Source organism: Bombus flavifrons, chromosome 6, assembly GCF_040668555.2.
Source record: "Bombus flavifrons isolate JBK064 chromosome 6, iyBomFlav1_principal, whole genome shotgun sequence".
Taxonomy (NCBI): Eukaryota; Metazoa; Arthropoda; class Insecta; order Hymenoptera; family Apidae; genus Bombus; species Bombus flavifrons.
In genome coordinates, this window is record NC_138447.1 from 9843517 (window position 1) to 9863067 (window position 19551).

General features: G+C 37.0%; 1 protein-coding gene across 10 annotated transcripts in view; it reads left to right on the forward strand.

Annotated features, from left to right (window-relative positions):
* The window catches only part of Trpgamma (Transient receptor potential cation channel gamma), a 100858-nt gene that overhangs the window by 66652 nt on the left and 14655 nt on the right, over positions 1 to 19551 (forward strand). For 8 of the 10 annotated variants that reach the window (XM_069114937.1, XM_069114939.1, XM_069114936.1 and 5 more), the window contains 5 exons: positions 8522 to 8778; positions 14614 to 14744; positions 16030 to 16291; positions 17486 to 17634; positions 18050 to 18245. In XM_069114937.1, coding sequence (XP_068971038.1) covers positions 8638 to 8778; positions 14614 to 14744; positions 16030 to 16291; positions 17486 to 17634; positions 18050 to 18245 — 879 coding nt within the window. In that variant the 5' untranslated portion in view covers positions 8522 to 8637. The remainder of the gene's footprint in view (positions 1 to 8521; positions 8779 to 14613; positions 14745 to 16029; positions 16292 to 17485; positions 17635 to 18049; positions 18246 to 19551) is intronic. The other 2 variants (XM_069114934.1, XM_069114932.1) reach the window with 1 other exon arrangement.

Genomic DNA, 19551 nt, shown 5'->3' on the forward strand with positions numbered 1-19551 from the left:
ATCTACATGTATTTGAATTTATTATTTCAAAAATATTAACAGTAATAGTTATTGTCGAGGTTGAGGTTGACTGATTGAAGAACGAGTGGATGAATCTATAATAGAAAAGTATATTGAAATAATTAAACGTATAAGTATAATGTATAAGTTTATGCTAATTCAGATCCTTACTCTTACTTATAGCAAAAGGACATTACCAAAAAAGTTAAGCTTATAACTTTGCCTAGAGGATATAGGGAACATAAATAGATATCTGTTTATCAGTTCTTTTGTTCCTAGACCTTGAAACCCAAAACATAATGTATACTCAAGGATACAATAATATGCACTGCTCCTTATTTAGAATATTTTTGCGTAATATAGTCTCCAGGTCACGGATATACATAAATAAAGATGTAAAGTTTTTCTTGAAGTAGTTACTTTAATAGTTATAATTATTTATATCTATTATGATTATATGTATAAGAATAGTTTTATTACACTGTGGTGTTATACAAAGATTTTTGAATTTATCACTTATTTCTCCGAAGAAATATACCTTTTCAAGTAAGAAAATATTTTTCTTTTCAATTTATTGATTGTATTAAAATGTCCTCTTTTCAGCTACAAATGATCCATAAATCGGAAAATCGATAAATACAAGGCTTGTTATGTTTTTCTTCACGTGGCCTCCAATTATTAGATACGATATAGTAACGTGTACGAAACACGGTAGAAGCTTGTTAAAATAATCTTTTTCTTCGCAATGAACAGATACTATTTACTAATTAAGATGTCAAAAAAGTATGGGATTAACTTGTTTAAATTGTTGCTGGCGACGGCTCGCCGAGTCACAGGAAAAATTAGTGACCGGAAGACTTTCTGCAGGTACCGAGGATGCTCTGACCGCGAAATGTTGCGAACCGAGTAAAAAACGACCTCATACGTAATATCGCGTCTTCGTGGCTCATTTCGTGTGCGGAGAATTTACTGCCACAAAATTCTCGTATATGAAACATACAGGATAATAGTGCTACGACCTCGAGGGATAGCTATGAAAAATACCTGCACACACACGCGAACACGTATGCATACATTTCGCGTAATGTGGAAATTTCGAGAAGAACTTATCGATCATCGTTCTTAAAAATGATGTACCAATTTGTCCGCCGAAAATTCGTCTTATTCTTATTAACGCGACGAAGTACCGGCACGCCGACCAATTATTTTTGACCCGGCATACACACGTCGTCTCTCATTCAACGTGTTCACGAAAGTCACCTATCCATTACGGTCCTGTGCATGTTCGTACACACAGGTTTATCGATCTAGGTCTCAGTGGAAACACGCGATTCACGGTAAGCTCAACGACCCGTACGGGTTCGAAGTTCCAACGTCGAGGGAACCGCGCGCGAGATAACCACCCTCTGAATCATGTGCCTCCCTGTTACCCCGCTTTTAAATGATATCTTTCTTCCTTCCTCTTCTTTTTTTCTTTTTTTCCCCCATAATTACGTAGTTTAGTGACTTTTCACAATTTTGACTTCGGTATATTTTTTTACAGCTTTATCTTGTGGCTGATTTTGGATTTATCTTCTTACGACTTTATCCTCAGCATATTACGGCTGAAATTTCACCACATGCGAATTCTGTTGTAACATTATCGTAGTAAAACGTTTAATTCCACTTATTAAATTTTTAATTGCGCGCGATACGCTGCGGTGAACTTTTGCTTAACCGTACTCTTTAAATGCTATATCATGTCGTCTTCCCTCTTTCTTTCCCTTTTTTCTTTTCTTGGGCGGAAAGAACGACAATTTGAAAGTAATTGTAACCATAAAAATAAACAATATCTTATTCAGAAAGTTCATCATTGTTTGTAATCATGGACCAAGCATCTCCTCTTCTACAAACAGCGTCCTCGTTGCATATAAATCCGATCTACGTTCTTCCGGGCTTCTTTCCAACGGGTTGAACGCTTCCAAATGTATTTAAAAAGTTGCTATTTTCTCGAAGTTTCCGCTCGCTCGATTCGCACGGTACGAGAACTGTTGCTCGAGGTACGTTTTGTTCGGGGTATTAAAAAACTACCTGAAACTTCTCTCAGCTATTTAAGCAGCCTGTCTTTCCTCAGAGAGAAGTACACAAACGTGTTGGACGATTAAAGGTTTGGAAAGCATAGCCTGTCTCTCTTTTCGCTGGAAAACCGAGACAATCTCATGGCTTGGATTTCCAAGAGCTGTTTACCTGTTTGGCTGTGCTGCAAATGTTCCATTTTCGATAGCTACACAAACTCATATTCGGCATCAGGTATTTACGAAATTACAGCTACCTGACCTCCATACTTCTCATTATCATTTAGACGTTTGTAAAACCTAATTCCAAAGGTGAACTATCCTCTAGGATGGGAGTATCATTGTTTCGATAAAAATAAATTATATCGTTTATATTATTATTAAAATACTAGTATTAAATACTATTTACCAAGAAGAACGTCGAAATTAAAAATTTGCTTTAACATGTTCTTTTAAATGTAAATAGGGGAAATCTTTTTGTATCAAACTCAACCTAATTTTTGGAGGAAAATTTGGAGGAAATATTCTATGTATATAGTGGTTCAAATTATAAGAAATTCACGTTTAAAACTAATATTATAGAGGGAGAAATAGAAATAAAACTTTTCATGATACAATTAGTTGAATTTAGGAAAAGCGTTCGTCTATGTATAGTCGCTATTATAAATAATACATTTTATTGGAAACTCTGAAAATCCCAAGGCCATCGTTTAAATATCGTGAGAAGGAAGATAATTTTATCGTTAAATTATCAATGATCATTTACTTCAAACAGCCTATGTCAGATTGATTTTTTGAAGAATTTACTCTTTAACAAACCGACGATATATTTGTTTAATGTTCTTCTATTTGGGTGAAATTATTTTCGCAAATTAATATTCACAGTATGAATGCGACGTTTCCCTGAGCCAGCAATTAAAATAAGCTACGGGCAGAGGAGCACAATGATCATTAAGAACCTCTGATGTAAGTTATCATCCATGCATAATACCGGTGATAAAATTCACTCGACTGTGGTCAGCGATCTTGAATCAGTGAAAAATGGGAGCAGTGGGAGTTATCGTCGAGGAAGGGATTCGTTCTCAACTAATGACTCTAACAGTCGGTGGAAAAACAATTTTCCTCTGGTGGTCTAGTCGATCGAACAGGATCGAACATGAACGGATGAGACAGCGATCAAGTAAATCTTCAGTTTAAAATAACGACGTGTTTTATTTCTGTTTGGGTCGTTAGCGAATTAGGGAGGATTTCGACGAATGTAAATGATATTTACATTTCGTAACGACGCGCAACGCGAGAAGATATTTAGTCCGCCCTTGTAGCTCGTCAGACTTTTCACTATTATTTTCGTAATTACGTCGAACGTATGAAAAATGTTAAATTATGTAAAATAAACATATGGACGTAAAATTTCACGACTAAATAACGAGAGATCTTTTACTATTATTTTAATTCGAATCGAGTTTCTACTATTTTAACTTGTTTAGTTAAAATACCCTATCAGGTATCTTTTATTTTTATGATTATTTTATTTGAATAAAGAAATATTTTTAATCGAATCGAAAGAAGCTACGCATAAATAATAATAAATCTTTATAACAGGATATTCTAACCCTTTTGAAATTAATGATACAGTATATGTCAAGATAAATTTGGAATTATATAGCGGAGCAACTCTCGAGATATGAAATGGACGGGCAATTTTTTGGGGGTCGTTGCTTCTCGATTTCGATTTGTTTCGCAATACACGCACGGCCATCATCCTGAGATTCATTCGCATGAAATACAGTACACACATACATACACAAACACACATATCGTGCCTTATGTAAATCATCGGTTTCTAACGATCTCGTTGCGCAACCCCGCAGCAATAGCGCGACGCTCGATAAACTCACGATGAAACCTCGCCGCTCTCATGTGATACATATTTACCCTTGAGATTAATAGCCGCAAAAGGAATTACTATTTCGATCACTCTCGACTGTATATCCTTTCTCGGTTCAAAGATTTTAGTTATCCCTCAAACAAAATTGAAGATTAAGGTGAATCGATTCTTTGACAAACCACGTTCGATATTCCATCGTAATTGATTTACATTCAGTGGATATTACAGACATACGTAACAGATGTAAATAGTTTAGATATAAAAGTAAAAATTTTGGTTTCTTCCGTTATATTAGGTTGTCCGAAAAGTTTCTTTCGTTTTATAAGGAAATAAGAAACACATAATGTTTTTTTGTTTTATATTAGTTTATTTAATTATGCACAAACGTAATAATAGAAATAGAACGAAATGGATGATACCTAATTCAATAAATTAATATAAAACAGAAATTGTTGTTCATCTGTTATCACCTTATGAAACGAAAGAAACTTTTCGGACAACCTAATATGATTCTTCATACACATTTCGATCAAATTTCTTTCATACAAATTTCATGCTTGATGAAAATATCGTTTATAACGATAGTCGAATGATATCTTAAAAACAAATGAGATGGAAGTTCGGTGAGAAACAGGCAAGGAAACGGGTAGCTTCCGCTTTCTCAAGGAGCACATACTGTCGAGCAATCACGCGTAAATGGACTGGAAGAATTAGAAAATCGTTTGGTAACGATAACGCGGTATTGAAAGCAAGAAAGCCGTTTCGTTACCACACACCACCGACATAAAGCGAAATAGCGCTATTTTGTCGAACAATGCGTTTGTTAAACGCAACCGAAACACCATGTGACGATCCTCGATTGTTTCTCCACAATGGATTCTGTTCCATGTTTGAACAGCCGACGTTATTTTCGTAAAACATCGTTCCATTGAGAAGAAACGCTACACGTCGCAGTCGAGCGACGTCGATTCATCGAGCGAATCGGCATTTTTCATTCATGAAAACGTCACACACCGTTCAGGATAGCATTATTGCGTCGTAATCGATGTCTCTCAGCAGAGAGCACGAAAATCCAGAAAATTACGTCGCAATGCTGTCGACGCGCCGCTAGTACGCGTGTATGTTTGCGTATAACCAATAAGGGTGAGTGTATTTCGCGATCCATCATCCGTTCGGATTACCAACAGGGCGTATCTAGTTCCGTTGCGTCGGTTGGTTCGTCGCTTTGCTCGCCTCCTCGCAATTGTCTGGAGAGCGGTATTTCGTGCTCAAAATTAAGAACAGCGTTTCATCGATATTTTTAAACACAAATTTATTGTATGTGCAGTAACAAACTTTTCAAAAAGTATAGATTTTTACTTTATTCCAAGAAGGTCCTGTTATTTTACGGGGAGAAATAGTTTCTATCGCTGAAATGATGGAAATTTGTATATCGACTATTTGATATAAAACTGTATTTTTCAGCATAAGACTCGATTATATTTCTCTGTAGTAGCATGTAGTTTTATTTATAGTAACAAATGTTATTCTATAGAAAAAAGGACGAAGAAGAAGAACTTGAATGTCATCGTGATTAGGCTGAAAACATTACTACTAAAACATATATCTACGATATAATTAAAAACTATAGAAATGTAATTGCTATAGGAATTATAATATTGGACGATATATAGGATGAAGCATTTGAAACAAGTCACCTGAATATCTCGCTTTCTTTCGATGATAGATATAAATACATCGGATCAAATTTGATTGGTTTCGTGAAGCACATAATTTGATGTAGCTAATTTCTTTCTTACAGGGGAAACTAAATTTTAATTTATGTATTAAACTTTAAATGTGTATTGTACAAATAGATATATAGAAATATGAAAAATTTGGAATGCTCGTTACAAATGTTTCGTCGGAGTAAAAGTTTGTTCAGTAAAAGACTAATGCTCGAAGGCTGACAACTTAGATAATAAATAAGGTTTATGAAACGAGAACGTTTGGATAACTTATTGAACTTAGCGTGAGTTAGATTTTAATTCTCTGGTGATAAAATAACAAACTACTGAAAGTAGGTCCTTTGGCTTTTCTGTTCATTTATTCCAGTCAGTTGATTTATTTGCATTCCAAATACTCAGTAACTTTTAAGTTTTAAAATATTTTTAATTGAAAAAATTTTCTTTGACAAATATTCTATTTTCCTTCGTTCAAAGGTTTGTATAGCTGTTGATGTGCTTATATACTAGGCTTTGTATTAATTGAAGAGCTTGGAAGGTTGACTGATGGAATCGTTGTGTTCTTTAAACGACATATGCAACTATCCGATACGATTTCCTAAAAATCATAAATTATTTATGATTACAATAATACTAAGCGATTTCGATAAAATTTTCAACATGTACATAACCGTCATAAATCTTCAAACCGTATTGTTTAATTTAAATTTCGATTAAGACCTGGATTAAAAGGTTACAAAAACTGACCTGTACTTTTTTCTTTGCGATTCTGACCAATTGCAATTTTTCCAAAACATTTTTGCACGTCATCTAGTAAGCTAATCCTTCTAACTTCCAAAAAAAAAAAAAAAAAAAAAAACGAACAGTGGTCCAATTTTTAAAAAGTTATTCTGTTTTTAAAGAGTATCCGAATATATGTTAATGCCGGCAGTAGAATTTTACCTTCATTTTTTCTAGGACAAAAATTCCATTGCGTAAATTTTTATAGCTATTTAAACATTTACATGACTTATTATGCCGATCGATCCAATTGCTTTAAAAAAATGTTAAACATACATTTTCCACAACGTTTTTCGTCCATTTACTCATTGGTGATCATATAGATACTTTCAGTAGTTTAATTTTCCTGCACATAGTTGGCTATCCAAATTCTCGTTTTTCCCATATCGGGAATGCCTGTCAAGTGGCTGCAACGAATACGTTCGGAACACTAGAATACTTCATGCGACCATTTTTCAAAATCAGTGTAGAGTTAAAAGTGGCAGTAAGTGGCAGCTTAAGTTTATATACTCTCTTTAGTAATAAAAAATGAAGTTTCCTTTAAAAAAAAAATCCTACCTCTGTCACCCTTAAATATTTTTGTGAAATCTTTGTCGAAGCTTAAATAGTTATAAACTTTGCGCTGTTTAATAGGATATAGGATTTATAAGGATTAAAAGATGCTCACAATGCAATTAAACAATGGAAATATTTCGGCATGCGTAAAACTATAATTCAAATCTATTGTTTGAAGTCCTATAACGACTACATGGAACAAGCAGTTTCATTTTGAATTTCAGGATTTTGTCTCGAGAACGTAGCCCTCGATTGCACAATTATTTAAAATGCTGTTGCGGATCCTGAAGTTTCGATGGATTGTCATTTCAAAGGAAACGACATTTTTTGGGAAACATTTGTTGCACTTGAAAAATTGAATTTTAACAAAAGGCGGATTTTCAGGCCTGTTGGATCCCCGCCATTCTTCCGCGCACGCTTTATTTGTATTCCCACCGATATAGCGATTATGTCTGACATAGTAAAATTAGTAGAAAGGTTCCACGTACTATTCTGCTTAATGTCGAATACGTAAATACATTCTGGGATCGAATGTTTCCAATTATTGGATATAACAGTAATCCGAACACTGGTGATGTTTCATTCATACGTAGAAATTCGTATTTTTGCAAACATAATTAAAGACGTTTCATTTAATAAATAATAAAAGCGTTTCATTTAATAAATACTAAACAGAAACTTGTTTTAATTATTATATCCCACAAGGAGCATTTCAACTGAAGAAAGGAAATCCAAATAAATAGGAGCCTGTACCATCTACTAAATACATACCATAACGAGTACTTTATTTTGAATTTGTTTTGTATATTTTTGCATACTGTGTATATTTTATATGTTTTCTACATGAAATAGTGAGATAGTTGAGATAGTGATTTTTAATAGGAATGATACTATTGAGATATGTATAATTTTGTGTGCTAGACTAGATTAGCTGTGTAGTAGTGACACACGTATGTGAGTATGAGTGCATGGAAATACGTGTGTACACAGCGTCTCGAAAAACAGATGAGTGCAACTGTTCCGTTAGCAGTGTGGTATAGAAGATAGTGAGACAAAGAGAGTGCTGAGACGCGTGCAAATGTATATCGACGAAGCTCCTGCAAATCATTTATTAAATAAATTTAAAACTATTTTAACATAAATTCTAAGTGTAATTTTAGTGTTCCTTTACTTTTATTTCACCGATTAAGATCCACGATTCTCAACAGATACGAAGTCAATATTAATATTATTGTTCTTCTCAACGGAAAAGATAAGTACATTAAAGTGTTAGGGATGGAGGGTGGAGAATTTATTATTGTTATCCATGAGCCTTTGGAACGATAGAGATAAAGGGAGAACAGGCAATCTAACACTGATAAATTTCTGTTTTCATAGACTTCAAAGTTAAAGCAAGGATATTTGACGTTACTTTCCTTTGCAAAATGTAAAAACGAATTTTGGTGAAATTTGAGAGACGAATTTAAACGAATTAGATATTCCAAATTAGAGAAACGAATGAGTCGATTTGTCTGTTTCAGAAAGCGCGTACGAAGATGAGGAGCATGGCGCCAGGGGCGCGAGATCCCCTGGTGAAAGTGGTCTTGGCGAAGAAATCGGTGCTCCTGACGATGATTGCGCAGATCTACCTTTGAGGATGGATATTAACACGATCAGGGGTTGGAACTCGGGCGCGAGGAGCGGTTTCCTACGGGGCATCGGGCAGCGCGTGAGCTTCGACCCCGAGGCACCGCCGCTGCCGCCGCAACCTGCAAGAAAGGTCGATGAAAAGGTCAAGGTAGGTATTTCTAACGTTACACAAGAAGCTACTGTTTATCACGAACAGTAACAAAGTATTTTGTTCAACCAACGAATAAATTAACGCTCGTGATGGTAACCAAGTCTCCATCACTATTTCTCCTTTAACAATTTTTTTAATCAAACCGACACAATGAAATTGATGTATGGTTTGTCAAAGTAAATTTCAAACGTTTATAATTCGCGGTACAATTATTCACGAGTATGTAAACTAATTAGAAATCGATCAAAGTTAATTGGAAATTATTTACGGTCATGGTAGATTAGTAGAGACAATCAATTTTTTAATTAGTTACATGTAAACTAGGTGACCATGTCGATAACCTTCGTATTGAATTAATATTAATAAAAATCTACGTTATTGAAGGAACCACGGTCTATCATCGATCTTGAACAAATTTTTTTACGTTCGTGCAAAGATGTCGCAGAGCTTTTATGCACCCCCTTTCTCTATTAAACATTGAATAATGTTTTAAATACTGAAGCCTAAACATATTTATACCTTTAGTTTATAACTACGTTAATACTATTCCAATATTTCAATTTGGTAGGTTCTCTTTAACTTCCCTAAAAACATATCACCATACAAAAAATCGATGAATTTTCGAGCCTTCGAGAAGAGCGAACATAATTCATATTAACTTACATAGGATTATATTACAGTTTCAAGTAATTTTTCGTATAAATTTTATAAAATAACACTTGGTTGGGTCATAGAGATAGGAAACTGTCAGTTTCGAGGAACTATGAAAATGATACCATCGATCTGTCTAGTCTACGGAAAGACTACACCCAAACAAGGCTGAATATTTTGGCTGTCAGCATGGGGGTTAATGGAGTTGCGAAACGTTCAAAGTAGAACGAGCGTTTGACAGAGGAAAGGAGGTGAACAGGCGAATAAAAGGAAGCAGTCGGACGATAACTGCGTTACGACGTCGACCCAATTTGCGGAAGTCGCTATTACGAATCAGAAGTTCTCTTCCCGTCGTAGTCTACCTTTTTATTGCCTTCTCGAAAGTCCTCTCTCTCGAGAGACGATTATGTTCCGAATCCCTGCGAACGAATCAAGCTGTCACCGGAACGTTCTGACTAGTTCCTCGAAGGAAACTCCTACGCTATTTCGATGATCGTAGATAATCGGATTCGACCGGTCGACAGATGTAATTACGCTGTAAGGATAGGACAGAAAGAGATCGGCGCCAAAACTTTCATTCTTAATGCGTTCCTCCATTCTATTTCGTCTGTGACCTCTGTACCACTCAAATCACCCATTCCAACACTGTAGATCGGAGATCAGAGAGGAAGATGAGCAAGCAGCAAAAAATTATTTTATCGACGCTACAAGCAGCTGAAGATAACGCGTACGCTTATACGCGCGCTTTTACGAGTGGTCCGTGAAGCTTTTGTTTTTATTGCGCCGTAAAATCTCTATCGAGTTGATTTCATAGCGGCAAGCGGTATGGTAAATGTACTGGACAACTCGTATTTCGTGAAATCAAACATCCTCCTAACAATTCCAGTCTGGTAGTTCCAATACGCGTTTTCTAATAACAGTTAGATAGTTCAGCTTCTTAAACGAAATCGCCGTTCAAAAGCATTAGGACACGTACGTTCTATTTCTAATTCTTCCATCGATAGCAAACGAGACCTCGCAATTGGTTTCTGTCTTTTATTGGTTCGTAAACGTCTTCGATGAATCTCTGCTCGTCAAGCTGCTCCACCAAAATCCCGTGGTTTTACCCGATCGAAACCAATCTTCCACACTTTCATCTCATCTTCGTGCTATTCCGCATACCAACGATCTATCATATTCACCTTTGTTTCACGGGACAGCGTTTGATTCACGGCGTGGACGCAATGCATTAGAATCTCCTGCCTCTCGCAAAAAAACTACCGGGAAGCCGCAACTAAATCATACGACGAATACTTGAACATGACCGGTCGACACGGGAATGGAGCTGCTTTGAATACAGGTCAGCAGAAGCTCGTAACGACTACGATGTCCTAGTCAGTGATCGCTAAGAATAAAGGTCTTCATTTATTTAAAAGTACAGCGCATATGTATTTAACGTATAAAATTCATTCTTGCCTCATTTAACTTTAATTTTGAAATGAAAATAATGCTAAAAATGAGGATGATGAAATAAATGCATCTTCTGACGAGTACACCGGGGCAACCAAATATATAGACTCTTATGAATGTATGCATTTCGATCTTCAGATGTTTCATTCGTCAGAACCGCAATTACAATCTTAATAGAATTACGGAAGAAAATTCTTGATAAAAGTTGGCTGAAAAGGGGCGAAGGTTGGAAAATAATGAGGCTACCAGGTAACGGAGGGATGGAGGTACTCGGCGGAATACGCGTGAGCTCGCGATTACCCCTCTCGGCTTCAAGAAGATGACATACTGTGCCAAGGGCCGACACTGACAGCGAACGAGTGTTTGCCGGGGCACACCCTAATTGTCGAGCCGCCACACCCTCGGCAAACATTGTCCATCAACCCTCCTCCTAACAACCATCTCTCTATCGGCCCCTACCACTCGACCCTTTTCCATCGGGACCAGATATATGTACATATATACGCACATCGCACGTATACGCGGTGTCCTTGGTGCGAAAGGACGTGGATAGCTGTATGATTAGAAATGGAGGGTTGCTTAATTGTTGGAGACGCCGGCATTAACCGCAGGATCTCGTCTCGCGTTACCCCCCACACTATTTCATTTCCGCCTCCATCGTACATATGTTTGCGGATCGTCGTCGTTTAGTAAATATCAGAGTTCTACGTTTAACGTCTTTGATAAACTTCCTGCCTGTTGCCTTGGCTCCTTAACAAATGGTCGATGTCGTATTGGTCAGTTGATAAATAAATAAAAAATAAAGAAACCGTTGGTAAAAGCTCGGCTAACGATTGTTTATAAGGACGTCAAAGAGTTGTATTTTCGAGTAATAGGGAAGTCTCTGGAAGGAGACTTCATTAGGATCCAAAAGTGGAAGATTGGAGAATTTGTAAGATGTCTTCAATCGTAGATCGGTTCATTGTAATGTACTTTATAGTTACGATCGATTAGTCCTACAGCATCTCTTGGGTCATGTACGATATAGTCGTATTTCTCTGTCGTCATGAAATTTCTTAAGTTTGAGAGAAACGCGAGAGACGCTTCTCCTTTTGATTTTCTGGGTACAAATGTTCCAAAACGCTAAAATCGGAGTGAGATTGAGATATGAAAACTCGAGGACCGCAGCAGGGTTAAGTCAATGAGAAGGCGCGAAGAAAAGTGGCTTAGTTAAAAATTCTGTGTTGGTTTCATAGAATAGCGAAAAGACTGATGTGTCGGTGAAATGCTGTCTATGTGCCTAGTCATGCTCGCCAGAGACATAACTTTTTTACTCGGTCAATCTCTAATGAGAAATACAATACTTTGTCAAGCGTAATGAGAAACCTGTGGGAGGAAATATTAGGTTATCCCATAAGTAGCGTCTTGTTTTCTGGAACTATATTCCAACTTTCTGCTAACTTTTTAATTCTCTCCTTGAAAAATTGTTACGATCTCGACCAAAATATTCAGTTATCCCTATGAAATTTCTCATTAGTATCTAATTATTATTAATTAGGTTAAGCGATTCCAATGAAATAAAAAGCTTGTTATGCTAAGTACAGAGAATGGTATAATAATTTTCAATTATACCTTTCATTTTTTATTCCAACTCCTTCATTTACTGAACCTAATATCGTCGATGCTGTTAGATTAAATTAAATTTCACCAGTTTCCACACTCTTGGCATTACCTTAGAAATTCAAAACGCAAGATAAAAAGCTACTCATGTATTTAATTAATATCACGCCGATCAAAGGATTTTGTAGAAGAGTAGAGGTTCTGTCGATTGAATTTACCCACAAACATACCGTTTGCAGTCACACAATACCTCTTTTTCTGAACAGTATAATTGAAGAAACGATGATAGCACTGCTACGAACAATTACGCCGTAATCACTTGACTATCCAGTCCTGGCTTTATCTTACATATGTCTTATACTATCTTATCTTATATATTAGGATTTCATTAAGAATAGCTCCTAGATTTCCCGATTTGCTAGAAAGTATACAAGCATAGAGGTTAACTCTTCCTTTGAATAGGCCGGTGTAGGAAGGAGGCATTGTTTCCGCTCATGTTTGATCTTTACGTGTTGTATCTGGTATTCTTTCCTCGTCTGCAATCTAATGACAAGCATAAAGAGAACTTGCCTCCTAACGAGAGGTTTCCACGATCGAACAATGAACGACTATCCAAGTCGTTAATTACTCCCCTTGTTCTTCCTACGATCGTCCCAATTTCAGCTGAATCTTCGATCAGCCTTTCTATACTCATCCATGCTCCTGTATATCCCTCGATCGACGCTACTGTTCCCTTTCGGTCATTTTCAAGCGAATCGTATTTCTCTATGGTTAGAAAATTTCTTAAATTTGAGAAAAATATTAAATTATTTCATAACGTCAGATTTACACGTGGCCGAACTTTTATTTATTCATAAAACTATTACCCCATTAGTTTCACACTTAACTAAATTAGAACTTTACATCTGCACACATTTTTATGATTAATAACGATTTTGTTAATGCCAATTACAGTTTTTTTTTTTTTTTTTGTTGTCACGTATAAATTAAACTTTTTAGAAGTAAGAGACGACATTACGTACGGTATGACTTAATATACGAAACGAATCGGTATTTTTATATCGATACAGTGCAAATATATACAGAAAATATACTTTAAAAATAGATAAGAATTCTTGAAATGAAGTTTATACCAGGAAAGATAGGAGACACGAAGAAGTAGAAAATTGGAAGAAAAACTAACCATAATCCTTTCACTGCCTCTTAGGAGAAAAACTTTCAGAATCCAGTTAGCTGTTATCTCTCGAGAGTATCGAGTTTAGGGTTAAAACTTCAAAGTTCCACGAAATTTCCGAAGTGTCCGATCCCCAGGTAACACACTCAACTCTGCTCGTACACCGCTAGTTATTTCATTATATTCGCCTAGTTCTACATCCAGAAGTTCGATGACGTCGTATCGGTTTAAATCACGCCGCTTCTCTCGATCCGCGCACGTCGTTCACTTGGGTGACTGTATCTAACGTTGCGGTACATTTATCATCCTAATTTCATCCATCTTTCATCAGAGTTTCGTCCGTCGATCAATAACCCGTTACCCCTTGAGTTTCTTGAGGAATCGATGGTTTTTTGTTATGAAAAGTGGGATTGAGGCAAAGTCCAGCAAATTCCACTGAATAATATATTATGAGTAGACGTGTATTAGTACTATATTGGAAAATATGGTACGTTGGTGTATTCAGTACAATATCGCTTGTGGAAGGTGTGTAAGAAAAATAGTGGACGACGGATTTTTATGCATTTCTGGGAAATTTGAAAGTGCACGTAATATGAAAAAATATATAAAACATGCAAAGTATATACTTTGTTAAAATATGAATTTGCAGAAAAATCCGCCTACTAATGATAACGTTACCAATTTATAAGAAATAAGATCGGCTTCGTTACTTTTTCCACACACCATGCGTATCGTAAATGTTGACAAAAAATAAAGAAAAATTGTAAATATAATTCCGAAAAAGAGGATGTATCGCGGGACTGAACGAAAGGAAAACATTGGCGGGTAGCGACGTGTTTTGATTAATCCTGTCGCGAGGATGAATAGCACGGCGGATGAAGTAAAGCTACGAGAAGCTTCATTTTCCGAAACGTGGACGCAGCGACGAGACTATAATAAAAAGTTACGACGGTTTGCAGAGGCACAGTATCCACGGCATGATAGAGGAAGAGAACGTGGTGAGACCGCACCAGGAAATGGCTAGTCTGTCCTATCAAGAGAAGAAGTACCTTCTCGCGGTGGAACGTGGAGATGTTGCTTCTGTCAGAAGGTGAGACTTTGGCAAATCAAAATCGTACGTGAGCTGGCAACGTATATTTACGTGTTAATGGGATTATATTTGGGGAGTGGAAATTTTGGGGGCACGTAGCGAGCATGGATTATGTAACAAGAATAACGAAGGGGAGAATCCTTAATGTCGCAAGACACTCTGGAAAAATTCACTCTCGTACACGTGCCAATTTTTTCTCCTCTGTATATATATATATATATATATATATATATATATATATATATATATGTGTATACATATATACGTATATATATATATATATATATATATATATATACGTATATATGTATACACATATGTAGAAGAGGATTTTCAAAGCCCCTCGAAATCCTAGTTACGTCATCGAACGTTCGTATCTCGTTGTTAATCATTCGCAAACAAGACACGTCTTATACCAATTATATCCAAGTCTGGATGTAACTGATCTTTTTTCCACGGAGAGCTACAAGAAGTTAGGGTCAAACTTTGAGAGTATCTATATAAACGAGCAAAAATGTCTTAATAAACACAAGTCGATATATCGTTATTTTCGAAGTTGCAAGACGTACATGTTCATAATATGAACATATGAAACGACAGATACAGATAACTCGACGAGACACTCGCATAGATGCATATTTTTGTATAGAAAAATTTTCATTCCCAAATATACATCCGAAATATGAATGTTCAGTGGGCTAGAATCGGCAAGAAGCAAGGTATTGTTTCGATCACTTTCAACGCGACTACAATGGTTAATTTGAAAGGCGGGAAGAAACGGCGCGTAAGAGTATCGCAATCGCGGCTTTTGTGCAAATGAACATACACGCGAGCTGGTTGAAATCCGTTGGATCTAGAGTTTAAGCGTTAAACAGGACAAGAGATCTCGCGGGGGAAGGTCAAACGCGCAGCGTATACACATATGTATATCGCGTCAGTGTGCCAACAAAGGATCTAATTATCCTACTAATAATCGTCCCGTGATGCTGAAACTTCTCGGAATTCTTCACGGCGTTGCTCGTTTCGACGCAATTAATACCGATTGCGATGTACGAGAAAGTTTCAGCGGTCGTGGAATTCTCATTTGGCTCGGTCTCGGGAAACAGGACAGCTAAATACGATTGCCAAGTCGATCCGTTCCGGTGAACGTAATGGGAAAATCGCGAGCTTCGTGGTTGAAATAAAAGAAAATAAAAAAGAGAGAGAGAAATAGAAATGGTAAAACGAAAAGAAAAAAAATAAATAGGGAAGTTAGTAGGTAGAAACGTGGTGGGTGTTGTTTCAGGATGTTACAGAGTGCTCACGAAACCGAAATGAACATCAACTGCGTGGATCCATTGGGACGTTCGGCGCTTCTAATGGCGATCGATAATGAAAATCTGGAAATGGTGGAGCTGTTGATCGAGCATAAAGTCGACACGAAGGACGCGTTGCTTCATGCCATCTCCGAGGAATTCGTCGAAGCGGTCGAGGTACTTCTGGAACACGAGGAAAGTCTTCATCGAAACGGGGAGCCACACGTTAGTCGCTTTCATCGTCTAGTATATGTAACTGTATCGATCCAAGAATTTTTTATGCTTTTCTCTTTATCAATCTGTAGAAACTAGTCGCGCGCGTATAAGACGTTTCTTTGAACATTTTTACGGTCGTGTATAAGACGTTCTTTGAACAATTTTTCCTCATCCCTTACGCTCGAACTTTCCTTTACTCTATCGGGGACACTTTGATTTCGTAGCAACAAGCTTCGCCTCGCAATTAAACGATGATTGCATTTTTCCGGCTAGGCAATTTCGTTTCAGTTATCGAAACTCCCCCCTGCTCCGTAATTTTCACCGTTGGTCGGTTTCGTTCCGCGCTTAGGCGACCAACTACGGCGACCAGACGACTCAGCGCTACGGTTAAGTAGATTCCATTCGAGAAATAAGTCGACCCACATTTTAATCAGGTAATCCGAAGAGTTTTCCGTCGTTGACCGTCGCTCGCAACAAAGCGTGTCTCGATGAAAGCGTTTCTCGATGAAAGCCAGCTGACCGAATCTCATTTCCGTCAGAGCTTGAAAAAACGCTGCACCCGTATACCGGTCAAATTCACGCCGACTGGACATCGGGGAAAACGGGAAAATAAAGGCGAGAGAGTCGTGGAATTGTTGACGAGAGGAAGCTTAATCAGCTTTTATTCCTCTTTTCCGAGGGAGGAATCGGCTTACGTTACCTTCGGAAATAATTATCATGGTCCCCCTTACCTCTAACGATAGCGATGTTTTATTAGTTTGCCAAGTGCGTCGATTATTAAAGAAACAGGGCAAGTACGGGAAAGATGATCTATCGTAGCTATTTCAGAATGGAAGAACGAAATAACAGTTTTATTATCGTTGCGTGTAGCAACATGAGACCCATTTCGTTTATTTGTTTCAATTAATCTATTAATCCTAATTTCTTGAACATAATCTTCTTCTTTATGTCCCTGCTATTAATTTCTAACGAGTTGTTTCATTTCTACAAAAAAGAAAAAAAGAAATAAAGTATATTACATATATTTGAAAGGATTCAAATCAACTTTTTCAATCCACGTAACATCTGTCTTGTGCTTACCCTGCAAATTTTTTATTATACATTTGCTCGCATATTCGTCGTAAGATTAACGTAAATTCGCGATCTAGGAATTTCTTCTACGCTCTATCTAAAGAACAATTGCTCCATATTGCAATATATATAATATAAGTTTATACGTTTGTGTTCCAGAGCTGGGAAGCGCTGCCATCGGACACCGCAACCTTCACACCAGACATTACACCCCTAATCTTAGCCGCTCATAGGGATAACTACGAGATCATTAAGATCCTGCTGGACCGCGGATCCACGTTACCTATGCCACACGATGTTCGTTGCGGGTGAGCGGTCTTCAAACAAAGCTTCTTTCATCCTTCTCATAGTTACGAAATTTTCTTCATAAATAAATCTGACGCGAGAAGCTGTAGACATGAGAAACTGCAATCCCTTGTTAAGTATACGTTTCACATTGATTAGTTTCCCGTACTAGTTTAGTACGACATGCGATGTTCGAGCGAAGCCCGCGTATACCAATCAGTTAGGGTATCTACAATGCAACCTTTACGCAGCCCAAACCTAATCCCCAATTCCCAAGCATAGGGTGAAATTTCGCTTCCCTCAATAATATCTATCGTAAATACTACGTCTATCCTCTTACACGAAACTCAACATCCGAAAGTTTACAAACAGAGCGGAAAATCCCTAACTAGAGTCATAATAATATTGATTACGATGATGGCATTTATTCGTGAGCAGGTGCGACGAGTGTGTAACATCGAGGAGAGAGGATTCTCTGAGGCATTCCAGGAGCCGAATAAACGCATACAGAGCTCTAGCATCGCCGTCCTTGATCGCTCTTTCCTCAAAGGATCCCATCCTAACTGCGTTCGAGCTCTCTTGGGAACTTCGGCGACTCTCGTTCCTCGAGCACGAGTTTAAGTGCGAATACCAGGTGAGACAATTAAGTAACGGTGTGTATTGCCTCGGTAAAGACGATAGGCGATAGAAAGTCGATATAGGAAAGGAAAGGAATTCAACGTTTAATGAAACAACGTTAAAACGATATTATCGATGTGTATTTTTATACTTTAGAAAAAGAGATTAAAATTAGATTATACTGGAATTTTTCTTCTAATAGTAAGGGTGAATTGAATCGTTGCATGGAACAGCGTAACTTTAACTTGATGTAAGAGTGGAACTCTAATGGAAGAGTGCCACAATAAGATAATTTGCCTCTCCTTTCAAAAGATTTCGTCTTCGATAAGCAGAAGGCGATGTTATTTTGTCCATAGTCTAGTTACCATACTTCCAATTTTATTTGATGTTCGTTTAAAGTACTCGATTACGCCGGAAAATAGAATCTAACGTTCAATTTAACCATGGAAACGCGACGCTCCCTCCCCCCGCTTGGAGAACGTATCCGTGAAGCCACAAGGGGAAGATTACATAAAACAACCGTTGAACTTCGGAGTTTGCTCGCTTCTCAACCCTTTTGGCCCACTTTCCTCGTCGTTCAATTACTTCTTCTGCAAACCCATCTACGAAACGAAATTTACGGTAGCGTATCTGCCTTACGTTCTTCGCGCTGCTAATGATCGAAAATATTTAAAAAACCTGCTTATTTTTAACAAGTTATATATTTCAATTGTACAATTATGGATAAATAGAGCTACGATGATATTATCCTTTAAAATCATCACAGCTTCGTATTATGGAATATTATGACCCTATTAGATCGGTTGGTTGAACCAATTGGTTATTATGGAACTACTTGTGTTACAATTTTTTGATTTCTGAATTCAAAGGTAGATTAAGGCAGGTCTTCCAAACCTAAGGTAAATACCATTTGTGGTTAAATAATTTAATTAATAAAACTTGTGGTTACACGCTATTATGACGCTATTAGATCGGTTGGTTAAACCAATTGGTTATTATGAAACTACTTGTGTTACAATTTTTTAATTTCTGAATTCAAAAGTAGATTAAAGTAAATACCATTTGTGGTTAAATAATTCAATTAATAAAATTTGTGGTTACATATAAACAGTAAAATATGTACGTTGTCGTCATGTTTTTCAACGAGCAATTTAGCGTTTTATAGTCTGGCGACCGAGAGGTCGACATTTAATAAATATATATCTAATATATACACGTTTTGTAATTCGATTCTAAAATAGTATTGCTGATTCGTTGTTAATTTGTACGCTTCAATAAGAATCTCATACTGATACCATAAATCGACCAGTGTCCAGATACTT